Below are 21851 nucleotides of genomic sequence, written 5' to 3'. Positions count from 1 at the left end.
AGTGGCTGTTACCCGGCTGGTTTGGCTCAGTGGTTGAGCCTTGACCCATGTACCAAGAGGTCATCAGTTTGATTCCTGGTCAGGGCACATGCTTAGGTTGTGGGCCCAATCCCAGTGGGGGACATGCAGGAGACAGTCAGTCAATGTTCTCTCTCATCAATGTTTCTATCTCTCTCTCCCTCTCAAATCAATAAAGAAAGAAAAACAAAAACAAAACAAAAAAACAGTGGCTGTCATTTTATACTTTGATATTTTATTACATAAAAGCTATCTTCTTGTTTTTGGACCAGAGCCTTCCCTTTGTCATGGGCTACATGAATGAAAGGAAAGAGCCTTTTTATAAGGTACTTTTCTCTGGAGAAGTCTCAGGAAGAATTACTCTGTGGCACATCCCTGATGTTCCTGTATCCAAGTTTGATGGTTCTCCCAGAGGTAAGACAACTTTTATTCCTAATCACATGTCCCCTGAGAACTAGTTTATAATTAGCTCAGTGTTTCTCTAAGTTGATTAACATGGGCTACAAACAAGAAACATTTGCTCACCTACTCCTACGCATTGGATGCCAACATACATCACTTACAGATCTTATGCAACTCTACAACCAATATAATACAAACTAACATTAATTTAACATGAGTGACTTTTAGTGAAGTGAACTGAATGCTGGCACCATATTCATATTTTTTATTTTATCATGTCCACACGCTGTACCCCTTTTCAACCAATTTCTCTATCGGGATCATTGCAGCCGCTTGGAACAGCAAGCATAGATAGAACCGTGGGCACCAAAACATTTGGCAATTTGAGTGATTAGATGAGTAAGCATTTGCTTATTTAATTTTTCTTAGACTAGAAAACTGAAATCATCAAAAACTTTCAAACTCCTGAGACTGTGTAATCCAAAATGAGGAACCCCGTCCTGCTTTGTCCCTTTATTCCACAATCACTGTGTCCTCTCTGATCAGTGTCTGGGGCCTAGCGGAATCAGGGTTCTGTATACTTGAATTTCTAAGTACAAGTTTCCATTAGTAAACAATTCCACTGTAAACTTTTTTTGTGGCTGGATAAAATTTTGATGATTTTAAATTTATCTTTTATCATTTTTTATTAATTTATTTTTGTTACAGATGTTTCTCCTTCCCGCCCCCAGACACCCTCCTCCTGATGCCACCCAACCCCCAGCATTGTTGTCTATGTCCCTGTATATATGCATATAAATTTTTTGGTTTATCTCATCCCTCTCCCCCAGCTCCGTTCTCTGGGGTTTGTCAGTCTGAATCGTACTCCTTTCTATGTCTCTGGGTCTGTTTTGTTCATCAGCTTATTTTATTCTTTATATTCCACAAATAAATGAGATCATGTGGTATTTGTCTTTCTCTGATTGGCTTATTTCACTTAGCATAATACTCTCCAGGTCCCTTCATGTCATCACAAAGGATAAGAGATCTTTCTTTCTTACAGCTGTATAATATTCCATTATGTATATGTATCACAGCTTTTTTATCCATTCATCTATTGATGGACACTTGGGGTACATATATTCTTTCTGATTGGTATTTCAGGCTTCTTAGGATATATTCCTAGAAGTGGGATCACTGAGTCAAATGGCAGTTCAATTTTTAATTTTTTGAGGATACTCCATATCGTTTTCCATAGTGGTTGCACCATTCTGCATTCCCACCAGCAGAGTACTAGAGTCCCCTTTTCTCCACATCCTCACCAGTACTTCTGTGATGATTTGCTGACGGCAGCCATTCAAACAGGTGTGAGGTGATACTACATGGTCATCTTAATTTGCATCTCTCTGATGATTAGTGGTGTTGAGCATTTTTTCATATGTCTCTTGGCCATTTGTATGTGCTGTTTGGAGAGGTGTCTGTGTATGTCCTCTGCCCATTTTTTAATTGGGTTCTTTGTCTTCCTTTTGTTGAGTTATATGAGCACTCCATATATTTTGGAAATTAACCCCTTATCTGGTGTATCATTAGCAATTATGTTCTCCCATACAGTGGGTTCTCTTTCCATAAAAAGTTTTTTTTTAAATGATGCTATTAAGAAAATAAAAAAGCAAGTCACAAAAAAAAAATGTTGACATTTAAAAACTAAATGTCTTATATTTACCTCACACAACTAAATGACTCCCAATTTTCTGTAACAATTGTATTTTCTTTCTAAAGCAATTAGAGAACTCATGAGATTGGTCTAACATTTTCTGTCACTGCAACAGTTTCTCGGTTCTTTTCAGGTGACTAAGTCTAAAATGAATGCACTAATACACGTTCATTCTCCGAGGCTCCTTGAAGGACAGAGGATCAGTCAAGTTGCATCTTGAATGAAGACAGTGGAAGCAGGAGAACTTCCCTGCCTATAGTCCACCATTAAGATGGCAAAAGAGCCTCTGTGTACCCCCAAAGGATGGTGCCTTGATAATATTTTTCCAAATCTATGATGACCATATACACCAAATTTGTCCTTCTTGTATGTTTTCTTTTTAGAGATACCAATAACCACCACCTGGACCCTTCAAGATAATTTTGATAAACATCATATCATGTCACAAAGTATTATCGACTACTTCTCTGGGTTTAAAGGTGGAACTGGAACTGTGGTAGTCACTTCGTCAGAGTATGTTCCGAGCCTTGATAAACTGGTCTGTGGCTGTGAAGACGGGGACATTTTCATTACACAGGCTTTGAGTGCTGCCAAAGCAGGACTTCTGGAAGGCGGTTCTTTGTTAAAAGGTCATTGAATTTTATTTAACCCTATTTATTTTATTTATCTAAGTTTTAACTTTAACTAGCTGTGCTAAGAAGATTGGTGAAGCTTAAAATATTTGCTGGTGTTTGCTAATGAATTTGTACATGCTTTAGCATTAAAAGAAAACATAAAAAAATCAAACAGAAGGTTATACAATAAGAAGTATGTTTCTCTCCTTCCTTGATTTTCCTGCTTCCTTCACCAAACTAATAAGTTTCTTTATACCTTTCTCAAAAGTTTCTATGCATATATAAGCATATAGCAGCATAGCAGTATACATTCTTTTAATTAGTATATACAAATGGAAACATATTCTGCACACTTCACTAAAATGTTCTTAAACAAATATTAATAAAATATTTGGAGCACATTCTTTATGAGGTCATTTTAAATGATTCATAATGAAAGTTTAATGTTTAAAAATATCTTATTCATGGGTGCTTAAGTTTTTGTAGGCTTTGACTACTAAGACAATGCAGAATTAACTATCTTTGCCCATCTATGTGACTATAGTATTAATTTTCAGAATTACTGGATCAACCTTTGTGTGTATGTTTAATTTTGAAAATATATCCAAAAATGCTCTCTAGAGAACATGCATTGATATTTGTGTGTCCACTAACAGCCTATGCAAATTCCTCTTCCCCAAACCTTAGCCAACCTTGTATGCTATTAAACTTTTTAATATTCACCAATCAGTAGGAAAAGGTATCTTCCTGTTTTAATTTTTATTTCTTTGTTAATGAAATATAAATAAGCTGTTATGCATCTTTGTGCATTGCAACAGTGAATATCGACTCAATAAACAATTTTATAGTACGTTGTCTTATGCAAAGAAAGGAAATGTAGGAGGTGATTGAAATTTGGAGATATATAGATGAATCTGTATTCTATTTTTATTGTCTGGATCCTACTTGAGTGCAAGGTCCTTAAAGGTAAAAAGCAAATCTTATTTAAAACACACACACACACACAAACTTTTTACCTTGCCTACCATTGTTCACAGCTTATTTTGGAGACTTACTAAATATTAGTAACTTGTGATTCAGTGATTGACTGAAATAGAGACATGAATAGCAATGAACTGAAGTAACAGCAGCTCAACGGCTGTTATTGAAAGTCAGTGGAAAATTCAATGCAATGTTCATCAAAATACGAACGACATACTTCACAGAACTAGAACTAACACTCCAAAGTTTATATGGAATAAAAAAAGACCCTGAATAGCCACAGAAATCTTGAAAGAGAAGTAGGAGGGATCACATTACTAGATTTCAGGTTATACTACAAAGCCATTGTAATCAAAACAGCCTGGTACTGGTACAAGAACAGGCAGATAGATCAATGGAACAGAATAGAGAACCCAGAAATTGACCCAAGACAATATGCTCAATTAATATTTGATAAAGGGGGCAAGACCATACATTGAAGTCAAGACAGTCTTTTCAATAAATGGTGTTGGGAAAGTTGGACAGCTACTTGCAAAAAAAAAAAAAAAAAAAAAAAATGAAGCCAGAACACCAACTTATACCATACACAAGAATAAACTCAAAATAGATAAAAGACTTAAATGTAACTCATGAATCCATAAAAATTCTAAAAGAAAATATAGGCAACAAAATCTCAGACATCATACAAGGCAGAATTTTCACTGATACAACACCTAAGGCAACAGAAACAAACGAAAAAGTGAACACATGGGACTACATCAAACTAAAAAGCTTCTGCACAGCAAAAGAAACAACCATCAAAAATGAAAAGGGATCCCACTATATGGGAGACCATAATTGTCAATGATGCATCAGATAAGGGGTTAATTTCCAAAATATATAGAGTTCTCATACAAGTCAACAAAAAGAAGACAAAGAACCCAATTAAAAAATGGGCAGAGGAACTAAATAGACACCTCTCCAAAAAGGACATACAAATGGTCAAGAGACATATGAAGAAATGCTCAACATCACTAATCATCAGAGAGATGCAAATTAAAATAACTATGAGGTATCACCTCACACCTGTCAGAATGGCTGCCATCAACAAATAGTCAAACAAGTGCTGGCGAAGGTGTAGAGAAAAGGGGACTCTAGTACACTGCTGGTGGGAATGCAGACTGGTGCAGCCACTATGGTAAACAATATGGAGTTTCCTCAAAAAATTAAAAATTGATCTGCCATTTGACCCAGTGATCCCACTTCTAGGAATATACCCTAAAAACCTGAAACACCAATCAGAAAGAATACATGTACCCCTATGTTCATAGCAGCACTATTTACAATAGCTAAGATTTGGAAACAACCCAAGTGTCCATCAGTAGATGAGTGGATTAAAAAACTGTGGTACATGTACACAATGGGGTATTATGCAGCTGTAAGAAACAAAGATCTCTTATCCTTTGAGATGGCATGGAAGGACATGGAGAGTATTATGCTAAGCGAAACAAGCCAAGCAGAGAAAAACAAATATCACATGATCTCATTTATTTGTGGAATATAATGAACTAAACAAACTGCTGAACAAAATGAACCCAGAGACATAGAGACATAGAGGTGGGGTACAGACTGACAAGCCTGGGGTGAGGGGTTGTGGGGGAAGAGATAAACCACAGAACTTACATGCATGTATGTATGACCAAGAAACATAGACAACAAAGCTGGGGATGGGGCAGGGGGAAAGGGAGGAGGGTGTCAATGGGGGAAAAATGAGAATCATCTATAACAAAAACAAATTAATAAAAAAGTTAAAAAAAAAAAAGTTAGTGGAAAAATCTTAAGACTTTAGCTTTTTTTTTTTTACCAAGGTTGATTTGTCTTACCCAGAAATAAGGAGAAACCTACATTTGACTTGTAGGTTTTCTTTTCACTAACTCCTAATATGAATTACTATTTATCTTGCTTTGCTCAGGAGATATACAGTGAGGATGGAACTATTGGAGTAGAAGTTATTAATCGTTCTTCAATAGAAGAATCATTAGCTACTATTTAATATAATATTACTATTTAATATAATATAATTAGTTACTATTTAATATAATGACTCTTTGGGACTCATTTTTAATTTGAATAAAGAGAGTTTGTTGTCTGTGGTCCTTTCCAATTTTTTTTAGGGTTAGCTAATGAAAGAAGAAACAGTGTGGAAAATGGGTGTCACTAGCCCTGAGTTCTAGTACAACTATGATATAAAATACCATTTTCTACCAAGTGCCAGTACTAAGAAATTATGAACCTTATCTCATTTATCCCACACAACAGCAGACTTGTGTGAAATAAATGCTATTATTATCTAAGTTTTTTTTCCCCAGGTGCATTACCTGTGGCTTAGAGGGATAGCAATTTGTCTATAGTGACACATCCATTGAGTAATAGACCCAGAAAAATAAAGTCAGATTTATTTAGCAGCAAAACTATGCTATTAAACATCATACTGTGCTTTCTCACTTGGTTTCAAGTCACTTAACCTCTCAGAGCCTCAAATACTCTCATTAACATCCTTAAAGAATTAGCAGAATTTGTCTGGCCAGTGTGGCTCAGTGGTTGAGCATCAACCCATGCACCAAGAGGTCACCGGTTCCATTCCTGATCAGGGCACATGCCCAGGTTGTGGGCCCGATCCCCAGTGGGGGGCGTACAGGAGGTGGCTGATTGATGTTCTCTTTCATTGATGTTTCTATCTCTCTCTCCCTCTCCCTTCCTCTCTCTCTAAAATCAATAAAGGGGGGAAAAAAAAAAGAACTAGCACAATTTGAACAACCAGCATTAGTGCTTTGTTGGTAATGAGACCTGGTGTACAAGGAGGCAGCTGCCTTTGAGAGGGTCCAAGGATGGTTTGTTAGTTCTGTTAGCCGACTGTCTAGCTCTTGCAGTTTTCTTTATGTAGTTTTCTTACATTACAAATCTAAAAAAGACCATCTCAGGACTATTTCTTGAACAAAAATAACTTTTGTATTTTTTGGTGTTGGTTCTTTTTCAGATTCCCTTCCTTACAAAGTTCTCAAAGGCCATCACCAAAGTGTTATTTCATTACTTTACCCACATGGTCTCTCTTCAAAATTAGACCAAAGTTGGCTGGTGTCTGGGGACCAGGACTCATGTGTCATCATGTGGGATATCTTTACTGAAGAAATTTTGCATAAGTTCTTTTTGGAAGCTGGCCCAGTAACAAATCTTTTGATGTCACCAGAAAACTTCAGAGTAAGTTAAGACAAAGAGTAAAATATATCACATAAATTTAAAGGTCATTTAACAGTACAACTAGATGATTCTTATGCATTCCTTTCTAATCTTTTTACATGTATTTTATTATTTCAGCTTATACACATAGCTTGGTTCCAAAGCAAAGGTTTTGTCAATTCTTGGCTTTAAAAAAGACAGTTAATTCTCCTAAAGTACTTACATTCTTTTCTTTTTTTTTTTTTTTTTCCTCTCCTAGTTCTTAATTTTTAATGGAATTATCTTTTCTTTTTAAATAAAATTATAAAAGTAATGATGCTCAATGTAAAAACAATTCAAATATATAGGAATTTACAAATTAGAAATTAACTTTGCCTTCAACAATGTACTTTTATTATAATATTGACAGTTACATTTTCTTAAATAAATTTTTGATTTGTTCTTTCATTTATTTAACAATTAACAAGCTTTAACAAATTTATGAGCATCTACCTTGTGCTGGGCAAATGGAAATACTTTCAGGTATAATTGTATTGTACATTGTAAACTTAAACTTTATAGATCATATATATTTGTTAAAATATAAACAACCAACTTTTGAATTTCCTGAGTTTGTTAGTTGATTGCCTAGTAAAAATTATATCTTCATAGTAAGATTATAAAAAAAATCAGCTCCAAGTAAACTTAGACAAAACTCAGTGTTTTTATAGTAAAATATAAATAAAGCAGTATTTCAGCAATACAAACAATGTAATGAAACAATGAAATAAAGCTAACTGACTTAAAAAAAACCACACGACTTCCATATGCTAATTTGAGATACCTTGATATGCTTTTTAATCCTGAGATTCCCCTCCTTTACCTTTTTTTCTTTTACACCTTTTTTTTTTTTCTCAGCTTCAGGATGGTAGCCCAAGTCAGTTCCACTTCTGACCCCTTTTACTTCTGCCTCAGTCCTAGATAATTTAACTCTAAGGATCAGGACCCTTTCAAACCAAATCAGATTAAAAGGGAGGTTATTGAAAGGGCATAAGAGGCAATCTTTCTACTTCCAGTATGAAATACTACAGCAAGGACCTAGCGGAACTTGAACTTAAATACAGAAACCCAGATTTTCCTTGAGCCTCCCTACCTCAGAAGTCTGCTTTTCCCTGATTGCCCTTCCTCTTGCTTCTCCCTATGACTTCTTTTAGCTTTACAATTCAAATGCCTGGAAAAATAATCTGATTGGCCTGGTGTGGGTCTCTAGTGTATGTCTACTGGTGGCCATAGGATCTGTGTTCACATGTTGTGTGTGTTTTCACATGTGTGTGTGCATACCCTGAAGTACATCAGGCTATCCACTTAGAGGCTGTGGGTTGGGCACGTTCTCTAAGTGGTAATATTGGGGAGGCGGTGCCATCTTCCCCATTCTACAAGTCCAGGCTCTCCCCCCCTCTTTACTTGCCATTTTGTGATTTTTCCCCCCTCAGGATTTCTGTAGTCTCTTTTTAAAAAATTAAGAAAAATAACATGCTCCCAATGCCCCACAGAATGTGGTCAATGATGGGCACTGGGGGATTCTCAAGGGATCCCAACTGATGCTTTAAACTTAGCAGCTGAAACTCTGGCTAGTTGTCTTTGTGACAGTGGAAGCAACCATAATAGCAAGGTGACTAGAAAAGAGACAGAGAGAGTAGAGAAGCCACTACCTGCTCCCCTGCTCCTGGGCCCTGCCCCCCCCCCCCCCCCCCCCCCGCCAGTCATGGGCTGAGTACTGCCCGACTGGTGGGGCGGCACAGAGTTGCCTTAAGAACTCCTCCCAGATTAGCTCAGCAGGATGGTCTTTGCCCTAAACTGTGCTCAAGGTAACCACATGCTGCCTTTTTTCAAAGTATCTTAAGAATCTTTGTCCTATGAGCCTATTTTTGGCCCTTGTGTCTTTGAGACTGCACACTCATTGGGAACTATCTAATGCTTGCCTCTTTTAGATTGTGTCTACACTGAATTTCCTGTTTGGATTAGAATCTGTAGAGTTCTGGGAACAGCACCAAATCACATTTTTGAGGCTTTAAGTGGAAAATACAAGCTGATGATACCCTTGGGCCTAAACTCGTGTCTACAAATAGCTTGTTTTTGTGGCAACAAATTAGCTCTGGGGTTTATTTTATTCTGCATTATTTCCGATGTCTGCCTTGCTGCCTGAATTTGCTGAGTGATGGTCAAGTCCTTCATTTATCTTATAAGTAGATCTGGCCAGGAATTCTCCTTTTTACTTGCATCTCTTGACCTTCCTGATAGATTGTTGGGTTTCAAATCTCCTCTGTGTTAAAAGCTCCCCTCTGGAGAATTATGTGGAGAGGTGCTATACAAAGCAGAAATGCCATTTCACGAATGGGGCCTTAATAAACATTTTATATTAGTAGGGAGGACATCTGATTTTATTTTAAAGAAAGCATGTGACTGTTTACTTACAAAGAATGTTGCTCATTTTGTTTTGCTTTTTTCCACAGCTGAGAAGTGATCAGGTAGTTTTCTGTGTGTGCAGTGACCATTCCGTGGCTCTCCTGCACCTTGAGGAGAAGAGGTTCCTCTTTTGTGCCCGGAAGCACCTTTTCCCTGTGAGGATGATCAAATGGCATCCAGTTGAGAATTTTTTAATTGTTGGATGTGCCGATGACTCCGTTTACATCTGGGAGATTGAAACAGGTAAATTGAAATGTTACCCCTTTTCATTCGGTATATTTTTATGCATCAACACATTTGGCCACGTAGAGAATTCCAGAGACTACGCTGTGATAACTTCACTTGCTTTAACTTTTGGTTGGGCTGCATTTAATGGCTTCAGTTGAAGGCGGGTGTGGAAAATAAAACACAATGGCCCAAGTCAGATCCTGACCAGCTGCTGATTAGCTGACAGGGCAGTGCACAGGAACGAGCCGGATATTTCTGGAAGCTATAAATAAAAACATAAGTTATCTACTTTAATTATTAACAAGAGAGAAATTTAGTGTCCTACTAGTCTCAAATTATCATTAAATTCCGCCTCCTTCAGCATACTCACCATCTCAGCAACATTTTGAGTTAATTGATGACCAGTAATAATGGAATATAGTTAATTACAAAACTCCAAAAAGTTGAGTCAGGGAAACTAAAAATGAAGTAGTAGCTCAACCGAACTTCCGATGTCATAGCGAATGTATGGTTTGAACCTTACGTTTTGGAAGAAAGTTTTGTTATGTAACTTGGGAGCAACACACTTCAGGCAAATGCTGGGAACTTATCAAATAAGATGAGGCAATTAATGAGCGCGAGTCAGGGGAGGGTGCTGGAGAGTACATTCTACTGAAACCACTGCATGATTTTTATTGATTAATCAGTGGTGGTTTTATGTTGGGCGTTATTAACAGACTGGGTAGTTTATAATATTATAGTTTAGGGCCAGAGTTCACAAAAATAATTGCTACCTTCTTTACATTTGTGTGTTAATGATGATGGCCGAAGTACTGGTGTACAGCATGTGCAACATAATATGCCTTATATGTGTATATTACCTCACAGCTTTGACAGGACTTCATGCTTGTTTTCCCGTTAGATTGTCAGAACTTCCAGGTCAGAAAGGAAAGGTCTGCTTTTCCGTTTTACTGACAGGGAATTTGTAGCTCTAATGTGTAAAGGTGCAACCACTATGAGGGCCTTCATTTTCCATTGCACAATATACACAAAATTAAGAGAGTTTTAGAATGAAGTAATCTATCAACCTTAGCGACAATTAAGTATAATGGATAAAAAAAAAAAAACAACTCTAAAGTCTGGCCTTGCCTATGGGGCCTGATAACAAAGATCTGCAAGACCTTGGCAAATTATTTGTTAATTTTCTCAACTGTGCAATGGGAGTTATAGGACTGCCCTCCTGTTAGGATTAAATGAACTAATACCTACAGTGCTTGTAACAGTGCTGGGAGGTGCTTTGTGGCAGAGTCTGGCCTTCTGCTGGTGAAATCTGAGTCTGTAACACACAGGCACTTAAACATGTGTGCAGCTGCTTTGTTTTTGATTGTGAATACTTGCTATCAGACATATTTTTCCTAGAAAATAGAGCCCAGCAAGAATATAGAGATACATGGGCACTTGTGTTTATGGTTCTGTTGCTCCACCATGATGCTTTTTAGGCTATGCAACATTTTTTCTTTACATGTCTTTTGTGATGGTATGGGCAGTGAAGGAGGGAAGCCAGACCACTTGTACTTTTTGAGACCATAGATATTTGCCCATTATATTTTAATTTTAGTATTTCTTTTTATACTCCCCAAATATATAATCAAATGTTGTAGAACATTTGAAAAATACAGAGAAACACAATGATAAACAAATAATCCTATCTCACCGCCTAAAGGTAACTGCTGTTAATATTTTGATCTACTTTCTGTCAGACATCTTTCTATGTCAATAAAAAGATGTCCGTATTGTGTTTTAGTCACAGTCCTGGCAGGAAACTGAACTCAACCCAGGTGTGTCAAATGAAGAGACTTTAATGAAAGGACTATTTATAGGAGTGTGGATAGCGAGTAGGAAACAGACAAGAAATGGACAGTGAGACCCCCATCACCCAGACACTGGCAATATCAGGAAGCTCTTACCATCTCTAGAGCTAAAGCAGCAGGAAGAGAAAGTATTGTTACTGGAACCCAGTGTGAGCTGAAGCGAAGGAGGAGTGGTCATTTCCTGAAGTGATGGGCAAGAAGCACTCCCACCAGAGATACAGGACTGTGACGGAGAGCTGGGAGAATTATCTTCTCTCTCCCTCTTCAGTTGCCTCCAGTAGCCGAGTTCATCTGGAAGGCAGAGGAGAAGGAGGTTCAGGTCTAGGCATCAGCCAGGGGCACAGAGTTGGACACAGAAGGGTAGGGAAAAGGTGGTGGTGTAGGTTGTCAAATGGATAGTGATCAGCACAGTGGCCATTATGGACACTTCATACTTTAACTAAGGGATCTCCTAGAGTTGGTTATTTGTATTGATTTCTATAAAAAGTTTGTTTTAGAATTGCTATATCAAACAATATGCACACATTTAGTGTGCATTATTTAATATTAATAGTTCATTAGCATGCCGTATAATAACCTCTAGAATACTTGTTCCAAATGAGATAGCGAGACTGTTTATCTCTTGGTTATCCATATTAATAGTGATGAACAACCGTAACCCAACCTAAGATGGAGCAAATATTATCAATAATTGTATCAATGCCTTCACATTTGTGATGTGCCTCTTCCCTTTCCAAAGCCTCCTCTTGTGGACGATTTCACAGGAGCCCCACAGCCTCTGCGGAGGTGGCTGGCAGCCTCACTCTCCTCAACACACTAACTCCTTGCAAGTACGTTCATGTGATTCCTTCGATCTTGTGTCTGATATTAGCTTTGTTTGGCTTCCCTTTAAACTTTGCAGCTCCAATTTTGCTTAAAATTTAATGATTTATTTGTTCTTTCCCAAGCTGTGTTTTGACTAACATGCTTTCATCATGCTTATTGTACTTGATTTCTAGTTCCTATTTTTTCCTTCAAGATGGAAAAATCCAGGATCAGGAAGCTTTTCTATTTATAGTTTCATCAAGTTAGGGGGAAAACTATCAGCTAAGCCCAAAAGAGTCTGAAAAGAGGCTTGTAAGGGCATAGAATGCGTTTGTTCACCGATGTGCCTGGCATATGAATGAATGAATGAATGAATGAATGAATGAATGAATGAACGAACGAATGAACAAACTAACCCAAATGTTCCTGGGCCTCAGTCGATTGAGTACAAATGGGCTCATCTTAACAACGGCCGACTGTGGCACTTAGATCATGGCTGCTCAGCTGAAGGTATGTTCTTAGCTTTCTCCCCCGAAACTCCCCTGGAGTTTCTGGAGTTTACAGAGCACATCTCACCTCCTCAGGTATAACTCTGTGTGTTTTCTACTCCAGCCAGTTTTTTCTGGGTCTTTGCCTTTCCGTTTTGCTAAAAGGTTCAAACTTAATTCCACATATGAGCAGACCTACCCTGTGCTCCTCTCTCTAGCACTCTGTTGCCTCTAACTACATGAAAGAGGAATAAATTGACTCTATGGCACTGATAAGATCTTTCAGCACTAGAGCAACTCCAGAGCCCACAGAGAGAAAAACAGGAGGTGTCAGTGGGCTAAGGATTGGGAGAAATGGGCCCCGAAAGAAGGCAGGGAGAGGGGAGGGGCTTGAAGCCAAAAGTAAGTAATTCTCAACTGTTGCAAAAGTCTGCTTTGGTGGAAGGTTGCGGGAGGGACGAGGTATAGGTCAGATCCTGTGCCGCCTTCTCCTAGGTGTTGAGAATAAGACAACTTCGATTTCACAAACTCTTTATGACAGCCTATTCCTGCTTTATTCATGAGACTCTTTGGTAGAATGTGCAAGCATATTCTAGAGCCATTTACCCCTTTGCCCATCTTATATTGAAATCATAAGAGGTGTTCCTTTCTGTGACAGGTGGCCTGGTCAGATGCATGCCACGGTGAGGTACAGGGTCATAGATGGGCATGTCATCTCTTGAAAGAATAAACAACCAGAGTACAGGACTTCATGTCCCAGCGAGGGCGCTCATCTCCTGGCTCCAAAAATGCAGCACCGCCAGGTGCCAGGCTGGGAGTGACGAGGGCATCCTGTTTTGCTTATTGATTTGCCAGATGTCCCATGATGCTTGGGCCTGATTAGGAAGGAAAAAAATTGGAGATGTCATTTTGATTAATCTTTGAGCTCCCACAGTGTGTTTGGCACCGACAACTCCGGGCAGCTTTGTGGCCCTCATGGCTGTGAGACCCAATAGGAATAATGTAATACTGATTTTTCCCCTAAAATAGTCACCAGAAACAAATCTCAGCTCTGAGCTTATTGTTCTTTTAAGAATTAGATTTAAATAATTCTGAGGACTTTTCTGTTCATGGTAATGGATTTATATAGCGGAAAACTTGTATAATAAATTTCTTGTGTGTTATTAATATTACATTATTATTATTGAAGGTATTCTGTTAAGCATATGGCCTGCATTGTGAAATGTGCCATATTAAACAACCGGATTTTTTTGTGAAAAAATGAAACATGACTTTCTTGAAGGTAAAACACCTCTTAATAAGATAGGTCAGAAGAACTTTTTTGTAAAGGGCTGAATGGTGGTATTTTCAGCTTTGTGGGCCATATGCATTCTGTTGCAAGTACCGAACGCTGCCCTTGTAGCTCCGGAAGAGCCACAGATGATACATAAAGACATGCACGAGGCTGTGTTCCATTAAATCTTTGTTTACAAAAGCAGGCAGCAGGCTGGATTTGTCCTGCAGTCGTACTTTGTAGGCTCCTAAGACTGATGATAGTTCTTTTTTAAAGATCAGATTATAATTTTTAATTCATTATACTTCACTGACTGTATGGTTATACCCATTTTGCTAGTGTGAAGTGGACCAGAGAGAGATTGTTTGAGCCTGAGGGTTCCCAGGCTAGGTGTTGGGCACATACACCAGAACCCACACACCTTCTTCCAGTCTGGAGTGTTCCCTACTCTACCATACAACAAGAACACCTCTTGCAGATGGAGGTCAGCATTATTATCATTTTTTTCTTTATTAATTTTTAGAGCAAGAGGAAGGGAGAAGGAGAGAGAGATAGAAACATTGATGAGAGAGAACATCGATTGGCTGCCTCCTGCATGCCCCCCACTGGGGATTGGGCCCACAACCTGGGCATGTGCCCTGACCAGGAATCGAACCAGCGACCTCCGGGTCCATGGGCTGATGCTCCACCACTGAGCCACGCCGGCCGGGCTGGAGGTCAGCTTTTTGAGACTGTCAAGGATAGAATTAGTTAAGGAAAGCTCTGAGAAGAAAAGAAAGGGCTGCCAGGAAGCCTGCTACGGGCTCCGCTGAAGGAGATGATCTCTGTCTAACTCTCAGAGTTTGGCTCTCCCTTTGCACACAGTCCTAACAGCTCTGGTCATCTGATTTCTCAGATGACAGATTGGAAACAGCAAATTACAAGAGGGGAGACTGTCGGTGGCAGGCACTCTGATAGCAGAGACGACAGCTGATGGGAAGGGAGGAGAGGCCAAACTGCGTATCACTGCTCAGGGCCGTCTTTCCTGTGCTCGTGGGGAGATAGTCACTAAAGAAGAAAAATGTTCAGGAAGCTCTTAGCTATGCCTGCGCAGGTGACGGGCAGCCTGCGGTCTGCTTCCCTAGAGGCCTGCTGCAAGCTGCGCTTCTCCTCGGCAGTTCTGCCTTCGTAGGTATGTTTAAAGGTGTTCATTATATTCACGGTGGATTCCAGACCTAAAGAAATCTCAGAAGCAGTACGGGGCCTGGAGTTCACGGGCACTGAAGCCTTCGGCAGTGAGTAGGTAGAACTTAGGGTGAAGGTGAGTCTATTTTTGTTGATTTCTTCCTGTCCCCGCTCAGGTGATGGGAGCTGTGTGCGGGCGCAGGAAGCTCGCCTCCCGCAGCGGGGCCTGAGGACGCAGCCTGGCTTGTGCTGTGGTTTCTGTGGGAGGACACATTCTGGGCTTGAACACAGCCACCCTGTAAACAGGCCGCTGGAACAAATCCTATGCATATGAAATTGAGGAAGTAAGAAAGAAGAGAATACATTTTGGAGTTATTTTCATCACAGGGCTTACATTTTTCTCTCTCTTAATTTATTTTTCTTAGTCAGATTAGTAGCAGTTAGCTAGAAAATTAGTCAATCTACTATGATTCCAAAGAAACGAAACAGTTGTTCTTCCGTGGTTTCCAAGCGCACGGTCTTAAAAAGACAATTCAAAAAATAAAACCATTAAGAAAGACAACTTGAGGTGTGTCAACTAATAGCAAATGGGCCATGTTTTTCAAAAAAATGGCCAATGTTTAATCTTCTACTCTCTATCTGTTTGCTTTGTTTGTTTGGGGTGAGGGAAATAGATATATGCAGGACACAGTTCCCCAAAAATAGGCAGTTAGATTTTCCCCAAAAGAATAGAAGTCATGTGGTTAAATTCTTACTTTGCCGCACAATGCCACTACATGGACAGGTAGTTTTCCAGTCCACAAGTTTTACTTGGTCCCCTTCTTTTACAGTATAGATTGTGTAAAATTATAAAAATTTCACTTGTTGCCAACTCTCTTCTTCTAAGGGATGTTTTCACTGGGTTTTCTCATCAAGACACAGGGGTGAAGTTATGTGTGTCCACCACCCAGTCGGCCCAACCAGAGCATGGCTCTCACTACAGACATGTTCAAGGTAGGTTTGGGGTATGTCGCACCTGGCAGGTAATGGTCTCTGCGGTGTGTCATTTTCTCCAAGCCACATTATTTTGTTGTGACAGATTACAGGTGGAACCCTGTTGGGATGAATTGTTTTCAGAAATAAAAAAATAGGAGATATTAGAGCACAAGGGTGGGAGTTTTCTTGGGTAACTTTTCCTAAACCCTTTTCTTCTATATTATAATAGTTACTGAAGTTATTACTCCACACATATTTTTGGTTTACTGCCTATTTTTTTTGAATTTTTATTTCTTCCATTTGACCCTAGTTATGAGAGTGACACTGCAATTTGGGATTTTGACTCATATTATTTTGTGTGAGGATGTGTGAGTGCACACTCATATGTACACACTGGTATGAACTTTATCTACATTCAGCTACTAAATATTTGCACTATTGTCAAAGTTTAATGTCCTGAGCAGGAATTAGTATCCGGAGGGGTTATGACCATGAATTCCAGGATTCAGACCGCTGAGTTTGAATTCTTGTCCTACCCTTTCCAATCCAGGTCACCCAGTGAACTTTTAACTCCTCCAAAATACACCATCTCCTAATGGCAGTTAGCACTAAATGAATATTAACTGTTATTTATTATACATTCTTCATACAGTACCATACCAGTTTGTACGTAACATTTCACTGTCCGTCTCCATTCCAGTGGAGCTCAACAAGTATTTCTTGTTCTGATGAAACGTGAAGGATACCAGAATAATCACCTATGGCATTCCTTCCTAGAGAGTTTCAGTATAATCAAGGAAAATGTGTACCTTTGAAACCATTTGAAAAACATACAGGACGGCATATAAGAAAGTGGCGTATGGACTTTGCTAAAGTGCCCAAATGTAGTGATGAGTCCTGAGCTCTTGGCAGGCAACTGGGTAGTAGTGGGAGAAGTCAGAGTAGGAAGGTAGAGATTTTGTTACTTGCTCCCATAGCACAATGTAATCCCCTCTTATGCTTATAATTTCAGAGTTAATGATCTGTCCTCCTCATTAACCAAAAAATAATGTGAGGACAGAAATTGTGTCGATCTCCTTCACAGTTCTACCCCCAAAGCTAGCCCAGCACCTGACACATGGGAAGAAATCAACAAATATTTGTTGAATTTAATTGAAAATGAAAGAAAGATTTATATCTGTAAGCATAAATCATTTAATGTAACTCATTACTCCTAATGTATCAAAATAATGTTATTCCCTATTATTTAGAGGGAGCAGATTCTGCCGTTGTTAAAATGTGTACTCCTTGGCAAATCAGTAAGTTGATCAGAGCTTTAGTTTTCTCATGGTGATGATGAGATACATAACACAAGGTTTGCAGAAAAGATGTAAGATACACACACACACACCCATACACATATACACACACACACATATATATATATACATATGGTTATATGGTTACTCTAATAAAAGAGAAACGAGAACAACAAAAGAAAAAAAGATAAATTGGCTTTCATAAAAATTAAAAACATTTGTGCATCAAAGGACATTATCAAGAATATGAAAAGACAGCCTACAGAATGGGGGAAGTTACTTGCAAATCACATATCTGATAAGGGTTTAACATTCAGAGTACATAAAGAGCTCTTACAACACAACAAAAAGACAAACAACCCAATTTTTAAAAGGACAAAGGACTTGAATAGATATTTGTTCAAAGAAGATATGCAAATGGCCAACAAGCACAGAAAAAGATTATCAATATTTTTAGCCAGGAGGGAAATGCAAATCAAAATCACAATGCAATTGTGATACTACCTCACATTCACTAAGATGCTTATAATAATGATAATAATGATAATGATAATGATAATGATAATAATAATGATAATAAAGGAAAATAAGTTTTGCCAAGGATGTGGCGAAATAGGAACACTTCTATATTTCTGGTGTAGAAAACAGTTCTGCCTTCCTCAAAAGTTAAACATAAAACTACTGCATGAACCAGCAAATCTAGGCATAGGTCCAGAGAAATGAAAATATATGTCTATGCAGAAACATGTACATTCACAGTAGCATTATTTATAATAGCCCACAGACGGAAACAACCCAATTGTCCATCAATGAATGAATGGATAAACGGTGTTTACCTACAATACAATATTATTCCACCCTAAAAAGGAATGAAGTACTAATGCATGCTACAACTTGGATGAACCTTGAATACAATATGCTAAGTGAAAGAAGCCAGACACAAAATATCACATGTTGTATGCTTTTTTAAACATAAAATGTTCAGAATAAGCAGATCCATAGAGATAGAAAGCAGATTAGTGGTTGCCTAGAGATAATGGGAGGGAAGTATGAGGATTGATTACTGAATGGGTACAGACTATTCTTTAGGGGTGATAAGAAAAGTTTTGAAAGCAGAGAGTTGTTAGTTGCACAATTGTGGATGCACTAAGTGCCACTGAATTGTACACATTGAAATGGTTCATAGTACATAATGTCAGTTTTACCTCAATAAAAGGAAAATACAGATAATATAAAGAGAATAATTGTTTTAAAGTAATAAAATCCAATATTTGTTGATAATCTTTATTACCAGCTGATATATTATACTTTCAGTGTTTTTTTCCTTTTACATATTAATCAATAGAGAGACATACTTATATTTATTTTCATATTGCAAAAGTCTTCTGTAAGGGTTTTCCAGTTATTAGTTCATTCCTTACATTATTAATGTAACACCCCGGGAGGTGTAATGAGAGGTTTAGAAAGCTATTTCCTTTCACGGGATCCACAATCCACAAGTCCCTTTTAAGGGTTTGTGAATTCTAAATGAAATTAAGTATTCCTGTCCATTTTGAATGTAGGGGACACTTTATAGCAGCATTAGCAATACCTGTGACTTTGTCATCAATGGACATTACAGATTTTTTCCTATCACATTACAGTTGTCACCAATATCTCCAAGTTTTATATTTCTCACTGCCATAAATTTGTTACTGAATGTATTAATAAAGAAGCATGTAAGTTTGTTTTTTAAAGTATTTTGTTTATTGTATTTTAATATAATTGCTATCCTTTATGATATGTATTTATTAGCAACCTTTTAATCCAATATTGTGAAAAAGGGTTCATTGGTTTCTCCTAACTGCCAAAGGGGTTCATGGCATGGAAAAGGTTAAGAACTCCTGTTAGTCTAAAAGATTTTTAATGCAGTATGCCTCAAAATTACTCAGTGGTAGTACAGTTGGGAGTATTGGTCCATATCTGTCTTTTTTTAATACCAGAGAAACAATAATACAGAGGTTTTTTATTTTCAATTTTTATTAATTTGTGTTTGTTGTAGATGTTTCTCCTTTTCCCCCCTTAGACACCCTCCACCCCATCCCTCCCCCAACCCCCAGCATTGTTGTCTATGTCCATTGGTTATACATATATATATATACATATAAGTTCTTTGATTTATCTCAACCCTTCCCTGCTCCCATCCTCTGAAGTTTGTCAATCTGAATCATACTCCTTTCTATGTCTCTGAGTCTATTTTGTTCATCAGCTTATTTTTACCTTATTTTCAACCAAATTAAATAAATTCAACAGTTAACACTGGCTCACTGAAGAATGGCATATAAATCTTACTGTATAATTATTTTTAATTCAATATAAAGTCTTGATAGACACCTTTACATGCACATGTGTACACCTATGTGTGCCCATGCACATACAGAAGCATGAACACACTCTCCCTCTATACCACCACCTGCACAGTAGGCTTCAGTAATTCCATCTAGTGAACAAAGTTTCACTTTGGTGAAACTGTATAAATGTAAATTTGATCTTATAATTTCACAAACTTTTCAAAATGAGGAAATCTCACAGATGTAGAAAAGTTCAAGAGAATAAAAGATCTGCATGGAGTAGGTTTCTGCTGTGCTCTTTAAAATCCAGATGTCACATTAAAGGAATATTAACAAAAGAAGCACAAGTAATTTTCTTTTCCCAAATTTAAATTTTCTTCTTTTTCAATCTGTATTAGTTTAAACATTTAAACAATCATCTACATTTTGTTATAGAACTATATTTTATGTGAACATGGTTATATATTGTTTTTAGATATCCCTGCTTATTTAAAAAATTCTGCACTATATGATTTATTTTTATCTGGTGAAATATATATACTGTATATATGTGTGGATTTTAATTAAGGAGTTAGTCAATTCTATCTTTCTTCTTTTTTTTTAATCTGTGGCATCTTACTATATGTTAGGCATATTATTATGCTATTTCTAATGTGTCTTTGAAACATTTTCTATGCTCAGAAACAGATGTGAAAATCAGTATAAACTCATTCTAATGATACAAACATTTTTGCTCTTAAAATGACTTTCACCAATGAAGTTGCATCCTTCACTGCCTTTCTTGTTTCCCTGGTAAGTTGCCATCTCCCTGGGTTTTACTTGAGTAAAGAAAAGATTTGGCTGCCATCGGTTCTCGCCGACTCCTGCAGCCTCATGACACTTCTGGGTCCAGTGCTGGTTGGACATGCTAGTTCCGTATCTGCATTTACTGATCTCAGTGGCCTATACTACAGCAGGAGCCAGAGGCACACATCAGGACGGCTGCTCTGGAGCTTCTCCTTAGCTTGCCCGCCCCCTTCTACAAGCATTTTATAGGGACATTTGGAACGTTAGTGGGTTTCACAGCTGCCATGTTTGGCCAAATAAACCCAAAGGAGCCATCTGCCCTCCCCATGCTGCTTCCTTTCAATTCCCTGGCAACTTCCCAGTAGCCAGCTGCCACGGACACGATTGGAAAAGCAAGACTCAGTGGACTGTAATGATTGTTATTCTCTGGGAAAGCAGATTCTTTGATTTGGCTGCAAGATAAAGGATATTGGATGCACTTGATTCATCTGAGTGTATCAATAATATCCAACATGTACCATTAACTCACTTGCTACGATTCGATGGGAAAGATCTTTTGTGTTTCTAGGGATGAATCAGGTGAAAACAAATCAAAAGGTCAAATTCTAGGTTTGGGAGTGGTGAGCAGAGACTTTGACTGTGGGTATGTTGTCAGCTTTTGTCTTGGGTGCTATAAAAAATATGGTTGCTAATCTCAGCCTTGTCAGAATGGATTGGTCTGGATTCTCCCCAGTGCTTTACACAGGCAGTGGGAGGAGATTCCATTCCATGCTAGGCCCGTGTGCTGGGAACACGGGGGCTCGTTTGAGCCCCCTGGAAGCATTGGAGCACAGAAACCCCCCTGAGGGACACGCGATATCATCTCGGAGTCACTTCACCAGTTGAACAGATACCAACTGGTTTTTGTAAATTTAGTTAAATGAATTGTACTTTATCCTGATACATCAAAAATAAGAATATTTATGCGCTGAGATTCCAAGAAAATAATTGGAATAAGATTTGACAAGACAGTTTACGTTCAATCCATGATTTACACTAGAGGTTAACCTTGGTTACGTATCACATTGTCTTCCTTCCAGAAGCATCGCGTGTAAGTCTAGTTTGAAAATCATATCGTTACATATTCCTTATGTCCTTGTCTTCATTTTTTATGACCATGATGCTTGCCCGAGACTGGTCTGCTGGCAAAGCTATCCCTCATCAATGATTTTATAAGGGAAGCTGTGCTTTTGTTAAAGCATTAGACATAAAAAAAAAAAATCTTTATAGTACATTGCAGTCTAATC

The 21851-nt window shown here is 38.1% G+C and overlaps 1 protein-coding gene across 1 annotated transcript in view; it reads left to right on the top strand.

The window, feature by feature from the left end:
* Positions 1-21851, top strand: part of WDR72 (WD repeat domain 72) — a 189239-nt gene that overhangs the window by 21265 nt on the left and 146123 nt on the right. The window contains exons 10-13 of the mRNA XM_036282046.1: positions 291-432; positions 2497-2742; positions 6725-6945; positions 9417-9612. Of these exons, the coding sequence (XP_036137939.1) occupies positions 291-432; positions 2497-2742; positions 6725-6945; positions 9417-9612 (805 nt within the window). The remainder of the gene's footprint in view (positions 1-290; positions 433-2496; positions 2743-6724; positions 6946-9416; positions 9613-21851) is intronic.

This window comes from Molossus molossus, unplaced genomic scaffold, assembly GCF_014108415.1.
Source record: "Molossus molossus isolate mMolMol1 unplaced genomic scaffold, mMolMol1.p scaffold_m16_p_1, whole genome shotgun sequence".
NCBI classification, from domain to species: Eukaryota; Metazoa; Chordata; class Mammalia; order Chiroptera; family Molossidae; genus Molossus; species Molossus molossus.
This window is presented reverse-complemented; position numbering and strand designations above follow the sequence as displayed.